At 44.1% G+C, this 16,621-nt stretch overlaps 1 protein-coding gene across 1 annotated transcript in view; it reads right to left on the bottom strand.

Moving 5' to 3' along the window:
• MCM3AP (minichromosome maintenance complex component 3 associated protein) overlaps positions 1-16,613 on the bottom strand; it is a 53,752-nt gene extending 37,139 nt beyond the window's left edge. Inside the window, exons 1-11 of the mRNA XM_077755381.1 lie at positions 16,399-16,613; positions 14,622-15,938; positions 14,168-14,391; positions 11,355-11,433; positions 10,979-11,123; positions 9,675-9,865; positions 8,057-8,196; positions 5,436-5,633; positions 4,640-4,908; positions 3,342-3,504; positions 861-1,021 (exon numbers count right to left, since the gene is read on the bottom strand). Of these exons, the coding sequence (XP_077611507.1) occupies positions 861-1,021; positions 3,342-3,504; positions 4,640-4,908; positions 5,436-5,633; positions 8,057-8,196; positions 9,675-9,865; positions 10,979-11,123; positions 11,355-11,433; positions 14,168-14,391; positions 14,622-15,840 (2,789 nt within the window). The 5' untranslated portion in view covers positions 15,841-15,938; positions 16,399-16,613. The remainder of the gene's footprint in view (positions 1-860; positions 1,022-3,341; positions 3,505-4,639; positions 4,909-5,435; positions 5,634-8,056; positions 8,197-9,674; positions 9,866-10,978; positions 11,124-11,354; positions 11,434-14,167; positions 14,392-14,621; positions 15,939-16,398) is intronic.
• Positions 16,614-16,621: the final 8 nt, after the last annotated feature.

Genomic DNA, 16,621 nt, shown 5'->3' with positions numbered 1-16,621 from the left:
AGAACCCACGGAGAGGCGTTACACAGGTAAAAAGCCAGCCTTTACCTTCTCAGTGCCCAGCAGCAATGCTGAAAGCCCTGTCCCCATCACTGGGTCACCCCACAGCCATGTGTAAATGAGGAGGGAGGCAGTAAGGGCTGATCCTGGCAGCTGAGCCCATAGTGCCCACAGGTGCCAGCCTGGACATTTCCTTGTGACATGGGAGCCTCCTGGCCTAGCTGTAGATGGCCATAGGTAGAATGCCACACACCTACATGCTCCTGTCTTATTCTAATGCTGCCATGTTTCTGTGAGGACTGCAGAAAGCAGACAGGAAGGGGCTGGCAATGAGGAGTTAAGTGGAGGGAAGGGTTGGAGAAACCCAAACTTGGAATAAGACATAATGCATATTATGGCGGCATTTTCTGGGAGAGGATCCACAAGTTGAGTAAGGTTCTCAAAACACTGACTCCAAGCAGTGGAGTAGCCCTTGACCTGGCCCACCCGTGCCTGTCCGGACCACCAAGGGTGAGCAGTGGTCAGTCAGGGGCAAGCAGAAATCACCTTCAAGAAACAGAGAAGGAAGAGTCTAACTTTTACCTGTATGATCTTCAGTAACTTGTGAAAAGCCCTGATTCTGGAGTTACAAAGAAATGGGTCTAAACTCCAATCCACCGACGAACAGCATGTGACCTGGGGATGCTCCCCAGCCATTCTGAGCCTTGCTGATTTCACCTGCACCTCAGGGAGGCAGCATGTGGAATGTGCCCTCTGGGGCCTGGCAGGTAGCTGGCAATTCCCAGCCCTTCATCAGAATGAAAAAACAAACAAACAAACAAACCAGAAACAGAAACAAAGAGAATCCACCTCTCTGCTCTTACCCATCAGAGACAGTGAGACCATGGTAGTTCAGGAAGTCTGTGGCCTCCTCACAGTCTCTGAACAGCAGCATGCGCACCACGCCATCCAGGGGAAAGATGGTGGAGCGCTGCGTGCTCACGGTATACGCGATATTGAGCGCCCGGAGAGCATCCTTGCGGATCTGAAGAGACAAGATGAATCACTACAGTGTCAGGGGCCAATTATCCCATAACCACAGAAATGCCAGCACGGGGCACAGGGTCCTACTGTAGCTCAGACCCTCTGGAAAGCAATCTGCCACTAAGGGGCCTAGGCTAGCAATCATCAGGGAATCTGCTCAGTGGAAGATAACCAGAATGCAAGTGAAGCGATCCGTCTTAGGCATAGGAAAAGTCAGGCCATGAAGGCTTTACTCAAAAGAAACCCTAGGAGACAGGGCGCCTGGGGGTCTCAGTTAGCTGAGCATCCAGTTTCAGCTCAGGTCATGATCTCACGGTTCAGGAGTTCAAGCCCCACATCGGGCTCTGTGAGTGCAAAGCCTCCTTCAAACCCTCTCCCCCTCTCTTTCTGCCCCTCCCGTGTTTGTGCTCTTCTGGGAAGGGAAGGGGGAGGGGGAGGGAAGGAAAGGGGGAGGGGGAGGGAAGGGAAGGGAAAGGAGAAACCCTAGAAAACAAATCATCCATCAGCAGAGCATGTGGAAAGTCAACTATACATCCTCCACTTGACATAAAGCTGTGTGGCACTAAAAATTATCAGAGATTGATAGAGTGCCACAGGAAACCCCATAAATGACATGAAATTCACAAAAAGTGCTTTATAAAAAAGAAAGAAAGGAAAATGCTAACAAAAATTACGTGCAGGTGCTAGGACTCTGGGTGACCCCTTGCAGTGCTCTTTAACCCTACTTTATCCAGTGTTTACTTTGTACCTGGCATTGTTACTACTGAGCACACAACAATGCAAAAACGAAATCCCTGCCCCCATGACTGGCATGCCAGGCAAGAGCAACGATGAACAGGATGGATCTGTGAAATACACAGCACATGTCATGCTGACAGTGCAACCAAGGAAGGCAGGCGGAGGAAGGGGGAAGACGGGCAGTATGGGCCCTGCTGAGACGGTGGCACCAAGTCAAGACAGACGGTGGTGAACGCCGTACGGCTCCATGAGGAGAAAGAACAGCGGTGAGAGCAGCAAGTGCAGAGGCCTTGCAGCAAGAGTGCTCTGGAGTTGAAGGGACTAAAGGCATCATGACAGGTGGAGCTGAACAAGGAGCCCTATGAACCACGTCAAACACACTATTTCTCTAAGGAAAAGCACTTAAATGTCTTTTTTGTTTAAAGTTATTAAAATGGGAACAAATGGTCAACATTCTAATAATGTTAAATAATCATTCTGAAAGTATTACCTATCAGTTTTATTTGTTAAATGTACAGGGTTCCTCAAGTAACATGCTAGTTCAAATCTTTTTGTTTGTTCCAGAATTTCGGTTCTGTTGGCAACTGTCAGACATCACAGTGAGCAAACCTGCAGAAGACCGTTTGCCAAGGGCTTAGTCACTGTCTATCGTTGGACTTGATGTGTGACCCAAGAAGAAAACCTGGAGTCAAAGAACCAGCTAGTCATGTCCTGAGACACCCCATCCCAGGCAGCCTCGTCCCCATCCAGCAGACCCCTCACAGCGGGGGGCAGCACAGTGTGTGCGCTGTCGGGGCTGGGCCTGAACACCTAACTTGAGGAATTCTGAGACCTGGCGTTCACACTCTTGTGTAAGGCACCGGGTAAGAGACCAGTCTTCCCCAGGGTCGCAACCCCAAGGCACAGCATGGTACTCCACAAAGAATAGGCCCTCAAGATATTTATTGGAATGAATTCAGTATCATCAGGTTCATTCCAAAAATTTATATTAATAACACTAAAAATTTTTAAGTTAGAGATTTTGTATGTGCAATTTTTGATTTTCGGTTTCCATGAATGATGATAATGCTGAACTCAAGCCATACCATTTTTTTTTTTTGAGAGAGGTAACATGTGAGCAAGAGCACAGACTGAGAGGGAGGGGGAGAGAAAGACAGAGAATCCCACAAGGGAGAGAGGGAAAGGGAGGAGGGGGGAAGAGGGGCTCACTTGAAGCGGGGCTCATGCTCACCCGATTCAGGACTCCAACTCGCAAACCATGAGATCATGACCCGAGCCAAAGTCAGATGTTTAACTGACTGAGGCACCCAGGCACCCTCAAGTCATATCATTCTAAAGAGACTTCTCTGATCTGAGAACCTAACAAGAGTATATTCCACCACACAGCCTTTTCTGTCAGTGGTCGATGACACCAACCCCTGTAAAACAAGGTACGCCAGGAACCCCCTCAAAGGGCTAGTGCGAGAGGGTTACACAAAAGTCAGCCCAGGACCTGCTGAAATGTTCTGGGAATAGAGAAGCACTTAAATATCAAAAGTTACAATCTACTTTCTTCAATTCTCAAGTACAGCTATATTACTCACCTGATGAAAGTAACAATGTAAAAGACATGCGTTCAGATAAGAAGCCGATTGGACCAGCTTGAAAAATCTCACAAAATTATTACTGTTCAATGCAGCAAAAGCCTGAACAGCAAATTTCACTTCAGAGGAATTTCTAACAGCAGGATGGAACTGTTGTACTTCTCTGTCAATTAAAAGAGATATACAGATTAGAATTTTATTTTTAATTAGACAAAATTTCCATAAAAACCAGATGTGATTTTGATCGCAAACAAGATTTCAACCATACTGAGAAAGAAGGACTTAATGGTGACACGTGCCTCTCCATTACATTACTAATTACGAAGCTGCCACTCTTGGGTTAGGTTGGGAAGAATGGGGTTCTCTAAAAACATGGCAAATAAACAAATTCACATAATAGTCAACTTAAGGATTATCAACGAGTTGATAATAATCCAATAATCCAAATGACCGCAAGCTATTTATGATGATGATGACGTCTAAACAAAATCTAACTTTGCTTTGTAACTAAACAGCTGACTGAGTCGCTCAGGAGAAGAGAGGCACCCATCGTATGTAAAAAGACCACACTGCCATCTTCCATAAGTAGTTTATCTCTAGGATGGAATTTTAAAACTAAAAATCAGGAACACATTTAGATATTGTTTAACAAAGTTCTTAGGGCAAACAGTAAGCTAGAAAACAGTTTCAGCATAAATAAGGGGGTCTTAGAATTAAAGGAGTCACTGGTTGTCGCCAAGTCTGGTTTACCAACACCAGGGACATAGAGAGGATTCTGCCATGTTTTCTCCAACAAATGTTCACCTGTGTGTCAGAGTAGTGTTTAAAATTCATTCTTGATATCCCACTACCAGCATTCGTTTCACACGGTATTTTCCTCTCCTATCACTTTGTTCTTTAAGGAGGCGTGTGTACACGCGCATATGAGGAAACACACCTGGACACAGCAAATTGCTGACAGCTCTCACAGGGGGCTCCCTGGGCTTCCCTGTCGTCGGTCATCTGCCTCTTCTGTTCATCAGGCAGATTCCTTCCTTGTTTTCTCACCGATGAAGAGAAACTGTTCTCACACAGGATCTGGGGCTACTCTGACGTGCTGTCAGCACAACCCCGTGCTAGGGCTCCCTGCACCTCAGCTCGACAGAGCGCACGGCCCAGCCCAGGCTGCTTACTGTCAGGCCCACGCTCCGTGCCAGACAGACTGCACTGCCAGCTGCCATGAACCCAAACAGCCCTTTTCCTGTTTAAACCCTGTGTTTTCAGACAGGTTAGGTTAGCTTTTGATTTTGAAAATTCACCTTAGGATGTCCCCCTTGTTGAGATTGAGCAGAACGTTGTAGCCCTGGAATTCTGCTTCGCTGGCACAGAACACACCCTTGTTTCTCAGGTCCTGGTACATCTCCTTCAGGCTCTGAAGGCACTTGGTCATGTTCTCATTGTTGATCTTGGCATCAAAGGAGGACATGGGCTCCTCGCACATGAAGTGAGCGCAGTGGATATGGAACCGAGTACACTTCTCAATCAGGGACACCGTCACAGGGTCACACAAGTGCTGCTGTGTGATGTCCTTGCCATGAACGAGAGGGAGTATTACACACACAAAACCTCATCTACACGCCTTACATACATATGTGTCTCGTATACACAGATCTCATGCACATATTTCCATGCATAAAGAACTCTTAGAAAAATCAGGATTACCTGAATTTCTCTCATCAATTTGAAACAAAGCCCATTAAGCACATTTTAATAGGACTTTGTAATGATTTACTATTTTTTTTAAATGTTTATTAGAGAGAAAGAGAGTATGTGCACGAGCAGGGAAGAATAGACATAGGGAGAGACAGAATTCCAGGCAGGCTCCATGCTGTCGGTACATGGCCTGATGCGGGGCTCGAACCCATGAACTGTGAGATCATGACTCAAGATCAGACGCTCAACCAATTGACCCACCCAGACACCCCTATAATGATTTTAAATACAACATATCTTTTTACACAGACGAAATATAACTGAGTAAAAAGAAAAGAACTCTCACTTCGACTTTGGAATTCAAATGCATTTTCTAATTTCCTGATCGAAAGTGGCTGATACCTTCCGAATGCCCCGCGTGCGGTTCCACACGAAGTCATACCAGTCCCGCAGACTGCCTTCCTTCTGGTCCATGATCTGGGTCACCAAGTAGTCCATGGTCCTGCTGAGCACTGCCGAGGGCCGCAGCTCATGCGGCAGGGGCTCTTCCTGGTCAGCTGAGGAACGGCTATACTCCTTCACGGCCGCTGCGTGATCCACCTGAGGACAGAGTGGGAACAAGCAGCTGGGTGGCAGGTGCTGGGCCAGCTTCCCAACAGCAGTGCCTTAAAATGAAGGGGAAAATCTGGGGCGCCTGGGTGGCTCAGTCGGTTAAGCGTCTGACTTCGGCTCAGGTCATGATCTCACGGTTCATGGGTTCAACCCCTGCGTCGGGCTCTGTGCTGACAGTTAGCTCAGTTAGCTGAGAGCATGGAGCCTATTTCAGATTCTGTGTCTCCCTCTCTCTCTGACCCTCTCCTGCTCACGCTGTCTCTCTCTCTCAGAAATAAATAAAACATTAAAAAAGAAATGAAGGGGAAAATCACCCAAAAACTTGTACAAGATCAATACTACAAACGGGCACCTGGGTGGCTCAGTCGGTTAAGTGTCCGACTTCGGCTCAGGTCATGATCTCGTGGTTTGTGGGTTCAAGCCCTGCGTCAGGCTCTGTGCTGACAGCTCAGAGCCTGGAGCCCGTTTCAGATTCTGTGTCTCCTTCTCTCTCTGACCCTCCCCTGCTCATGCTGTCTCTCTCACAGAAATAAATAAAAGCGTTAAAAAAAAAAAAAAGATCAATACTACAGAATACAATATAGAAATGTAAAATTTCTGTTTGAAAGTAATAATCAAAATTCAAAAACAAATGAGAAATTTGTTTTTGGCAAATAATACAAGCAGTGAAGAAGCAGAAGGAATGTAAGTGGGGGTGCCTGGCTGGCTCAGTCAGTGGAGCATGCGACTCTTGATCTCAAGGTTGTGAGTTCCAGCCCCACACTGGGTGTAGGTTACTTAAAAATAAAATCTTTAAAAAAAAAAAAAAAGGAATAGACGTGGAAATACATGTGCACGGCTCCAAGGGCAGAGGTGTGACAGATAAAGGACTCTGAAGCATTTTAACAGACCTCGGCCACACTCAAACACCAAGGTCTATATGGACTAGAAAGGAAATGGAGAAAGCAAGCAGCAGGGGCCTCACGGGGACTGCACGGCTGCGCACATAGGCCTGGAGCTGTCCCACTCAGAAGAGGAGGCTGAAGACACGTGGCCCAGTGTGGAAGCCCAGGCATACACAGACCGATTCCTGGGCATTCACCTTAAGCCGGCATCACTGTCTCCTGGGGCAGGAGCCTCTGCTGTGATGCACAGACTGTGATGAGAGCATGCGACTCTCAATCTCAAGGTTACAAATTCAAGCCCTACAATGGACATAGACATTACTTGAAAATAAAATCTTAAAAAAACAAAAAAATACAAAAAATAAACAAAAAAACACCAAAACACCAGTCCATAGAAGAGAAACCTATACACAAAACTAACAGAGAAATTTACAAAAATTTTAAAAAATTAACAAAGGATCTAAAATGGCGCCTACTTCTGGGGAAACAATTTGGGAATATGCATTGATACACATATCTTCAAGACCCTGAAGAAAGGTCATATCCTCTGATGCAGTAACTCAATTCTTAGGCTCTATTGGAAGGAAATAATCTAAATACTAGACTAGTTACATACAATATGCCCAAAAGAATCATTACTAAAATTTAAACATTAGAAACAGCCTATCTAGTGACTACAAAATGGGGAGTTTTGACAGAGCTACATAAATCAATTAACATGCTGTCATTTAAAACATGCTGAGTTGTGCCTGGGTGGCTCAGTCAGCTCAGCATCAGACTCTTGATCTCAGCTCAACTCAGATCCCAAGGTTGTGGGACAGAGCCCCACATCAGGCTCTGCACTGACAGCACAGAGCCTACCTTCTCTCTTTCTCCCTCTGTCCTCTCCCCCACTCTCACGCACTCTCTAAAATAAATAATTCTGAGTTTATTAAAACAAAATGTTCACAATATAATTTTAAATGAAAAAGAATCACACAGAATTGCATCTAGAGGATAATCTCATGTGTGTAAAACACATACATAGAAAAGGGTAGGAATATGGGGCACCTGGGTGACTCAGTCGGCTAAGTGTCTGACTCTTGATTTCAGCTTGATCTCATAGTTTGCGGGTTTGAGCCCCGCATCAGGCTCCAACACTAACAGTATAGAGCCTGCTTGGGATTCTCTCCCCATCTCTCTCTCTCTCAAAAAAAATAAAAAGGGCAGTAATAAAATTGTGAAAAAAAAAAAGAAATGTAAGGAAATTTTTAATCTGTGAAACAATTATCTATCTCTATCTATAGAGAACAGTGGGGTCCAGTCACCTTTTACAGAATTGCTTAGTGCACACTTCACAATAAATAGGAACAATTAATAGCACATCTCTACCATCCTCTAAAAGGGTAAACACCCAAACCCAGTATCAATATGTACAGAAATCACTAAAAAATAAGTCTCCCCTCTCCTGTATATCCCACCTTCACTCTGATTATTAAATATGGACAGTGGCCTAGAAAGCAACCCCAGGAAGACATGGGACTCCACCTGGTCAGTCCCTGGGACCACTTCAAACACGCTCAGCTGGCTCCGGGTCTCCCGCATGTATCGCTCCTTCTCAGGACACATATCTGGGCACGTCCCAACAAAAGTCCTTGCTTTGTCCAGGTCAGTTCTTTTCACCCGAGCTAAATGATGACAAGTAAAAAGTAAGAATGTATCATACAGTTACTAGGAACCCAGAGAAGTGTGTTTTATGATGATAAAAGGAAAAATAAAAATAAAGATAAGCACCACAAATTACAAAGTAAAATAAATATTTTTAAAATGCCAGGCCTATGGGGTGCCAGGCCTATGACAGCCTGGAATCCGGAGCCTACTCTGGATTCTGTGTCTCCCTTTCTCTCTCTGCCCCTCCCCTACTCGTGCTCGGTCTCTCTCTCTCAAAGATAACATTAAAAAAGAAATCAATTNGGGTGTTATGTGGAAACTAATTTGACAATAAACTATTTGTAAAAAAATAAAAAATTAAAAAAATTAAAAAAAGAAATCAACTTAACTGTAAATATTCAAAATACACTAATTCTCTAAAAGTCAGTATTTCATCACTTTGTTTTTCATGTTTTTAATATAACAGGATTTACTGAAGAGAACATACCCTGATCCTGATCTTAATAAATTATTTCCATAGAATTCATTACAAAAGTATCTTTTAAATGAAGTGGAACACAACAACTTCACTGCTCAAAATATACACATCTTATTTTTATTCTGAAAAACTTAAATACCTACTAATTTTATTTGGAATATAAAAATTCCATTCCTGGGTTTCAATGAAACAACAATAATCACCGTATCACTGGCATTCTGTATGACAGCAGCTTTTATTACCATGTTAAGGAGGCACTATGATTATGTCACTTATTCACAGCTTATGTCACTTATTCACAGCTTCTAAAGAAAGGAAAATCCTACAGCTAAAACTTAATTTCAAAAAAACTTTGCAAAAAATATCACTAATACTTTTTCATTTGTGCTCATTACACAGATATGCTTTTTAAAGTTTATTTATTTTGAAAGTGGGAGAGTGAGCATGGGAGAGGTAGAGAGAGGAAAAAAGAGAACTGCAAGCAGGCTCGGTGCGTTCAGCACAGAGCCTGATGCTGGGCTTGAATTCACGAACCATGAGATCATGACCTAAGCCAAAATCAAGAGTCAACTCAACCCACTGAGCTGCTCCAGTGCCCCACGTGTATTTTTTAAAACTTAAAAGAATACTTACTCTGAACAGTTAATATATACACATGGATCTCATTCGAAAGGTATTAAAATGTCCNACAGCCAGCTCAGAGCCTAGAGCCTGTTTCAGATTCTGTATCTCCCTCTCTCTCTGACCCTCCTCTGCTAGCACTCTCAAAAATAAATAAACTTAAAAAAAATTTTTTTAATAAAAATAAAGACATACCTGCATTATATCTGCATCTATGTTCACCCTCTAGGGAAACTAGTAAACAACAAAGATCACATGAGGGCTCATCAGAGGCCTGAGGCTCAATGACACTGGGGCCCCAGAGACAGCAGTCACTCCCTCCTCACAGCTCCCACAATGACCTTATCATGACATTAGCCAGGTCCCTGAACCTCTGCTGAAATGCACCCACCATACCTTGTCTCATGATCCTGTCCCTCTGGTCAAGCAGGCGGTACTTCTCCTCAGATGTTTCAGCCACGGTGCCTATCAGGGTACTAAGAGATGACACACATGGCCCAAGACCCTCGGAGCCCTCGGAACCCGAATCAAAAGGGTCTCCCTCAAATTGCTGGGTCTTTAGAAGACTTGGCTTCTTCACTGGAGAGCTACAAAGAAAGTAACACATTAATGGCCTTGTATCCATCAGGCATTTCTGTCATTTCCAGTACTGGAGGCTTCCCTTATTCAAGATTTTCTGTTCCTCCAAAACTGAAACTAAAAGCACCAACAGGAGATGACACGATAATGTTAATGAGGAGCACAAAGGTGTTAGTATTTTTCACTGTGATTTTAAATTTTTGAAACACTGCATACTTTAAAAAAATGAAATGAACTCATTTAAACATATGAGATGAATATCTGCAGATTTCTATCTCAAAAAAATGAAACTCAGCCTGGGGGAAAAAAACCACTTTAACGCCATGAGGAAATCATGTGTCTACGTGTTTTCATAATAACTTCATTCCCGCAGAAGGATGTACGAAAAAGAAATGGACATGGCCTCCCAGCTTCCCCGTTTTCTAGCTGGCTTTCAACACTCTGGGAACTTGAACACTGGAGATGTGACTGGCTGAGGGGGGAAAGCAAAAGCAGATCAGCAACTAAACTGCTAACCGCAAAATGGAAAGTGAGGAAACGACACGCTGACCAAAATACATGAAGGATTAAAGAGCAGCAGCCCGTTGCGGAAGGAAGGTGGGGTCACACGGAAAGAGGGCTGGGGAGGGAGCCTTTGCCAACAGATATCCATTCAGACAGGGAGGCCCTGTGAAGCACCTGTCACGTGCCCACCCTGGCCTGACGGCCTTACCCCTGTATAGCTCCCCAGCTATAATGTGGCCAAGAGGGAGGCTGCTTCACCGTGATAAGCTAGACCTACAGGTCATACTGGAAACTGCTAGAAGTAGCTAATAGAAACACTTGGTTACTACAGTCAGACCCTGTAAGGGAAAAAGTTGCTCGTTATATATGGAGTACAACAGTGTGGGACGTGGGACTGAGCGGGACGAGTGAGGAGCGCAGTGGCCATCTCCCCCTTGCCCTCCCGCCATGTCCTCCTCTCCCTCTCCCAAGCTCCCATTCCCCAAGAAACACTACTCAAGGGTCAGCGTATCACCCACTTCCCAGTCATGCTCTGACAAGACTGCCATCAAGTGCACAGAAGTCAAGAAACCCAAACGCCACCATGACCAACAGTCCTCAGGAAGAACCAGCTGCACCTTTTACTCAGGAGGCTGACGGCCGCAGCCCTCACCACAGGCTTGCCAAGAGGGGAGTGCTGAAAGGATGCGTCCTCCGGGCCCTGGCCGGCTTCACCGTCACCTGGCTTCTTCTCCTTCAGGGAAAAGGGCTTCTTATTGGGACCTGAGGACATGAGAGCACAGAATTTACGAACCACAAGTCACGTGACACTGGATTTTACTTGTGTTTGAAAAATACTCTCAGAATTGTTACAGGAGATTCCAAAGCATCCCAAAGAAACACTCTGAGACACAGGACCCACGGCCAGGCAGCCCTGCCCCGGTGCTGGGGAGTGCTCAGCGGGCCGTCCACACAGAGCACCAGAGACCACACCAGGAATGACCGCAAACTCACTTAGTTTCTTCTTGTGCCAAAAGACAGCCATGTCCTTATGCAGACTTTTCCCCTTCTTCCTAGCCAGGGCTGCAGACGCCTGGGGAAACAGTCCACACCACAACGTATGAGGACATCAGACCAAAGGAAATGAAATTAAAACCTCAAATGCAGTAGCAGAATTTTGTACAATTTTGTACAGAGCAAAGCCTCCACCCACTGCATGTTCTGACCATACAGTCTGCCTCTGGTCACAGCAGCCAGAGTCCTCACCTCCCTTACCTGTCTCACAGGCATGGATTTGCTCTTCTCCTTTCTGAAAGTAATGACTTTACTGTGATAGAACCCGTAGCTTAATCTTGTTGGCATTTGGTGAGGTGACTCTAACCATCTGATTACACACACAGTATATACACAGTAATTACATACAGTGATGGGAAGATTGCCAAGTCACACTTAAAGACAAAAGGAAGAGAATGACATACGCGGGATATATTTTATCACAAAACCAAGTACCTTTTAGTACACCTACAGACAAACCTATGAAAATGTCTAGAAAAATACACACCAATACACACCATACTAGGTAACTGTCCTTGCTCCTGGGTAACAGGAGAGATGAGGGTAATCAGGGGACGTCAGCATTGTATATATTAATGAACTACTTCAAATAACAATGCATTTACATATTTATTACATAAATATTTAAGTTTCAGCTAGAAAAGTACATCTCAATAGCCAAATACCTTGAAAAACAAAAAAACAGAAATAGGGCATAGACCCAGCACTTCCACCCCTAAGTGCATAGGCAGGAGAGTATATAGGAAACATTTGCATACCATGTTCACAGCAGTATTATTCAAAACAGCCAAAAAGTAGACATAGCCTCTGTCCATCAACAGAGTAATAAAGAAAAATGTATCTATGCGATGGAATTATCATTCATCCATAAAAAGAATAAAGTACGACCACATGGACAAACACTGTAAACGTGATGCTGACCAAAACAAGCAGGACAAAAACTGTGATTCCACTTAAATATAAGTCCTAGAATAGGCAAATTTAGAGATAGAGAGTAGATTAAAAGTCACCAAGGGCTGGGAAAAGGAGGAAATGGGGAAATACTGCTGAGTTGTAGAGTTTCTGTTTGGGATGATGAGAAAGTTCTAGAAACAGATAACGGCGATGGTGATACAACACTGTGAATGTAATTAATGCCACTGAATTGAAAAAAAATAGACAAACAGCAAAAGCTCTAAAGCTATGCAAGTATTTTGGTAAAGTACTACTCTCAGGGATTTAAACAAAGGATATAAACCCATTAGAAATACATGCAAAGGGGCGCCTGGGTGGCTTAGTCGGTTAAGCGTCCGACGTTTGCTTAGGTCATGATCTCGCGGTTCGTGGGTTCGAGCCCCGCGTCAGGCTCTGTGCTGACTGCCAGCTCAGAGCCTGGAGCCTGTTTCAGTCTGTGACTCCCTCTCTCTCTGACCCTCCCCTGCTCACGCTGTCTCTCTCTCTCTCTCTCTCTCCTGGAAATAAATAAAACATTAAAAAAAAAAAAGTGCAAAAATGTCCACAAATAGAAAATTAATGAGGTAAATAAACAAGATAGAATGTCATGTGGCACTTAACAATCCTCTTCTAATCTAGGCAATTTATTGATTTCAGAAAACACTAAAGACTACAACCTGAAAAGATAACCACCAGTATATGCAGCGTGATCCCGTTTGTATAAAAACAACATGACCATATGTTTACAATGGTATTAACTAAAATATTCACAGTTGGCATGTTAGAAAATAGAATTATGGGTGATTTTGGGCCTCCTCCCATAGACTTTTTGTTTTATTCACCCACATAAACAGGCTATGGCTCCATCACTTAAAAAAATATGAAAACATGCTTTCTACTTTACAAATTCTACAGAACTTAATTTTCCCCACAAGAAAATTGAGAAAAAATAATAAAAATATAAAGCAACATAAAGTGAACAGTCTCTGTATGCATACTACCTGCAACCAATGCATTATGCAGATATGTGCTTATACACATATTTAATTAAAGTCAAGGTATAAGCCAAATAAGTAACATCAGTTATTCTGGAGGATGAGATTACAAGGGGATTTTACTTTTTCTGTATTGTTAGAATGTTTACAGTGATTATGTACTGTGACCAAATAAAAGCAAATCAAAAACAAAAAAACTTAATTTTGAAAAAATGCTATGCGATTACAGAGCCAAGAATAAGATGAGTACTTATCCAAATTCTAACAAATAAGTAACTGATAGATTAAAAAATGTTTCTAAAAAAACATTTTTTTTAACGTTTTATTTATTTCTAGAGAGAGAGAGACAGCGTGAGCAGGGGAGGGTCAGAGAGAGAGGGAGACACAGAATCTGAAATAGGCTCCAGGGCCTGAGCTGTCAGCACAGAGCCCAATGCGGGGCTCGAACCCACGAACCGCGAGATCATGACCTGAGCCAAAGTCGGATGCTTAACCTACTGAGCCACCCAGGCGCCCCTAAAAAAAATAGGTTTTAATGGGGTGTCTGGGTGGCTGTCAGTTAAGTGTCCAATTTCGGCTCAAGTCATGATTTCACAGTTTGGGGATTCAAGCCCCAGCTCGGAGTCTGAAGCCTGACTTGGATTCTGTGTCTCCCTCTCTCTCTCTGCCTGCTACTTCCCAACCCCTGCTTGCACTGTGTCTCTCTTTCACAAAAAATAAACATTAAAAAGTTTTTTTAATAAAATAAATAAGAACTAGGTTTTAAAGTCACAAAGGTCACTCAAACTTTTTCTCACTCACATTAAATTTGTTGGAAATACTCACATGATCAAAAAAACACACCACTGCAAGCTTTTTGCTGCGCTTGGTATAGATGCGCTGCACTTTAGCAATTTTACCAAAGTGGTTCTCCAGAATGGTTCTGTCATTGAGATAATCGGGGATGTTCTTGCACTGGATTGCTGTGAGTTCAGCAGGAGACAAGCCTCCAAGACTGTCTGTGATCTCGCTTCTTTTACTTTGACGCCCCGTAGTTCCCCTTATAGAATCTAGGAATAAGAGAACAGGCACAAAAACGCAGCAGATGTCACATCGAAACAGGAAGCACCAACTATGGAAGAGCAAAGTAAATGTTCATAGATGAAAGACATTTTCTTAGTATGTCAGAATTTCTAACATTTACAGCAAATTTTCTAGAAACATTAAACTAAGACTCAGGGAAATTTACCAAGACCGTGCCAGCAGCACTTACTGCATGGCACACATTTTTAGAGCTCACCTTCTTTTTTATCTCTACTTTCAGTTTCTTCTTCCTTATTCACACCTGGGAGCCGGGAAGGTGCTGGGAGAGACGGACTCCCTCCTGGGATGGCCACGGGGTCATTTTCCCCAAACTCAGTACAGCCAACTTCCTTTTTAAATTCCTTGTTGCCAAGACGGCCTACTTCTTTATTGCTTTTGAAGACATCCTGTATCGTTCGACCAAACAAGGTGCCTCCCCGGGGTCGATTCAGGCGGACAGGTCGTTTATCTGGAGGATGATCTCCCCTCGACAGAGCGTCCACATCTTCTGCTGCGTCATGGCCATGTCTCCTTGGGGAGCGATCCTGGTCCTCCTTCCTTTTCAGTCCTTTCATGAGGCTGGGAAGCGGCTCCATTTGGGACACACCTTCTTCACATCCTTGTCTGACACCTGTTTTGCTAACTGTGTGGGGTTCTCCCAAAGACCCTGAAGATATGGGAAAGCTAGTGAAGCTACTATTAGAACTTCCAAATAGTGATTTAGGGCCTCTCTTCTCTTCCTCTACATTTTGGTTTGACAAAGCAGAGGTAAAGGTAGATGATGAGTTATTACTGTTAACTGGTTTTGAAAAGGTGAAATTTGAATTGGTAGCTGAACTACTTGTCACCTGAGAAAAAGAAAATGGTGCCAGTCCTCCAGGTCCACTACTAATTGGATGAGAAAATGTGAAAAATCCAGAAGTAATTTGGCTCTGAGTTTTCTCTGGCTCAGATTCAGCTCCCAATATTGGTTTGAACACGGAATTTTCCAGAGGTTTAAAGCTAAATTCTGTTTTCCCAAAGCCAGAGCTTGCTATTTCTCCAGTTTCTGGTCCAAATGTAGAAGTACTTGGGAAAGCCCCAAAGTTGGGTGATTTAAAACTAAATCCTGGGTTTCCAGGCACACATGAACTTGAAGGCCCAGAGGCAGCTACAAAGGCTGGAGTGTGGTCAAGTCCTGAAAAAAGTCCAACATTTGAGGTCTGGGAGAATCCTAATGTTTGTGCTGAAGAAGAATGACTTACTCCAGAAGATGTTGGAAAGCTGGATACCTGTGAAAATCCTGAAGTTTTCCCAGATAACGTATTGTTTTGTCCAAAAGGTGAGGGCTGACCAAACCGAAATGGTGGCTTAGCCTGAAATGTTCCTATGGAACTGCTGGAAGATGCTGGAAAAACCCCAGGTGGCTGCCCACTGAAAGGATTAGTTGGGTTCATCTTCTGATCCAAGGTAGTGAATACTATGTGTACGCAAGTTGTTCTCTTCTTTAAACAGTCTGCTCAACTAGGAAGCTCCCCTTCATCTTTACAATAAGCTGGAAGACAAAAATTCAGATCATCACAGTGAAGACTAAGAAGAGAACTTTTAATCACATATCTCGTTGTAGGAATAACTAAAACTCGGGCAAATCAAAGGGCTAGCCATTTTCTGAGACTCCGTGGGGGGTTTAGAGGGAGGGGCTGGAGTAGAAGGTAGAAAAAATAAATTACTTCGTTATTGGAGACTTAAAGCGTGATGCTTCAGACTAAAGAAAAATTCAGTTCACTTTACTGAATTGGTAAATTCACGAAAAATCTCAAAGAGCAACAAGAAAATGAATGCAGTCACACTTTTAAAGAGAAGAGTTTCTCCAAACTTCCTCCCATCTCCATAGCCAGAAAACTACAGTGTGACGCTCTTGAGAACATCAGTGTTTCGGTGTTTTCCAATTTTCTCCCAGTAACCAGAACGCTAAATGCTCCTCCCAGATACAGAAATAAATTGGGCAGCCATACCTGCGAAGACCCAGGAACCGGCCCAAAGGACGAGTGCCCCGCAGAGGCCACCCCCAGACCCGGGAAGGGCCGGGAATAGAGGCCGCGAAACCGGCAAAGCCCCGCCCCCGGCCCTCAGCGGCCGCCCGCGCCCCAGGCCGGCTCCGCGGGCTACAGGGGCGCGGCGGCGGGGCTAGGGGTGGCGCAGGGGAAGGGAGCGGCCTCCACCCGGGTCGGGCCTCGC

Source organism: Crocuta crocuta, unplaced genomic scaffold (genome assembly GCF_008692635.1).
Source record: "Crocuta crocuta isolate KB4526 unplaced genomic scaffold, BGI_CrCroc_1.0 scaffold675, whole genome shotgun sequence".
Taxonomy (NCBI): Eukaryota; Metazoa; Chordata; class Mammalia; order Carnivora; family Hyaenidae; genus Crocuta; species Crocuta crocuta.
This window is presented reverse-complemented; position numbering and strand designations above follow the sequence as displayed.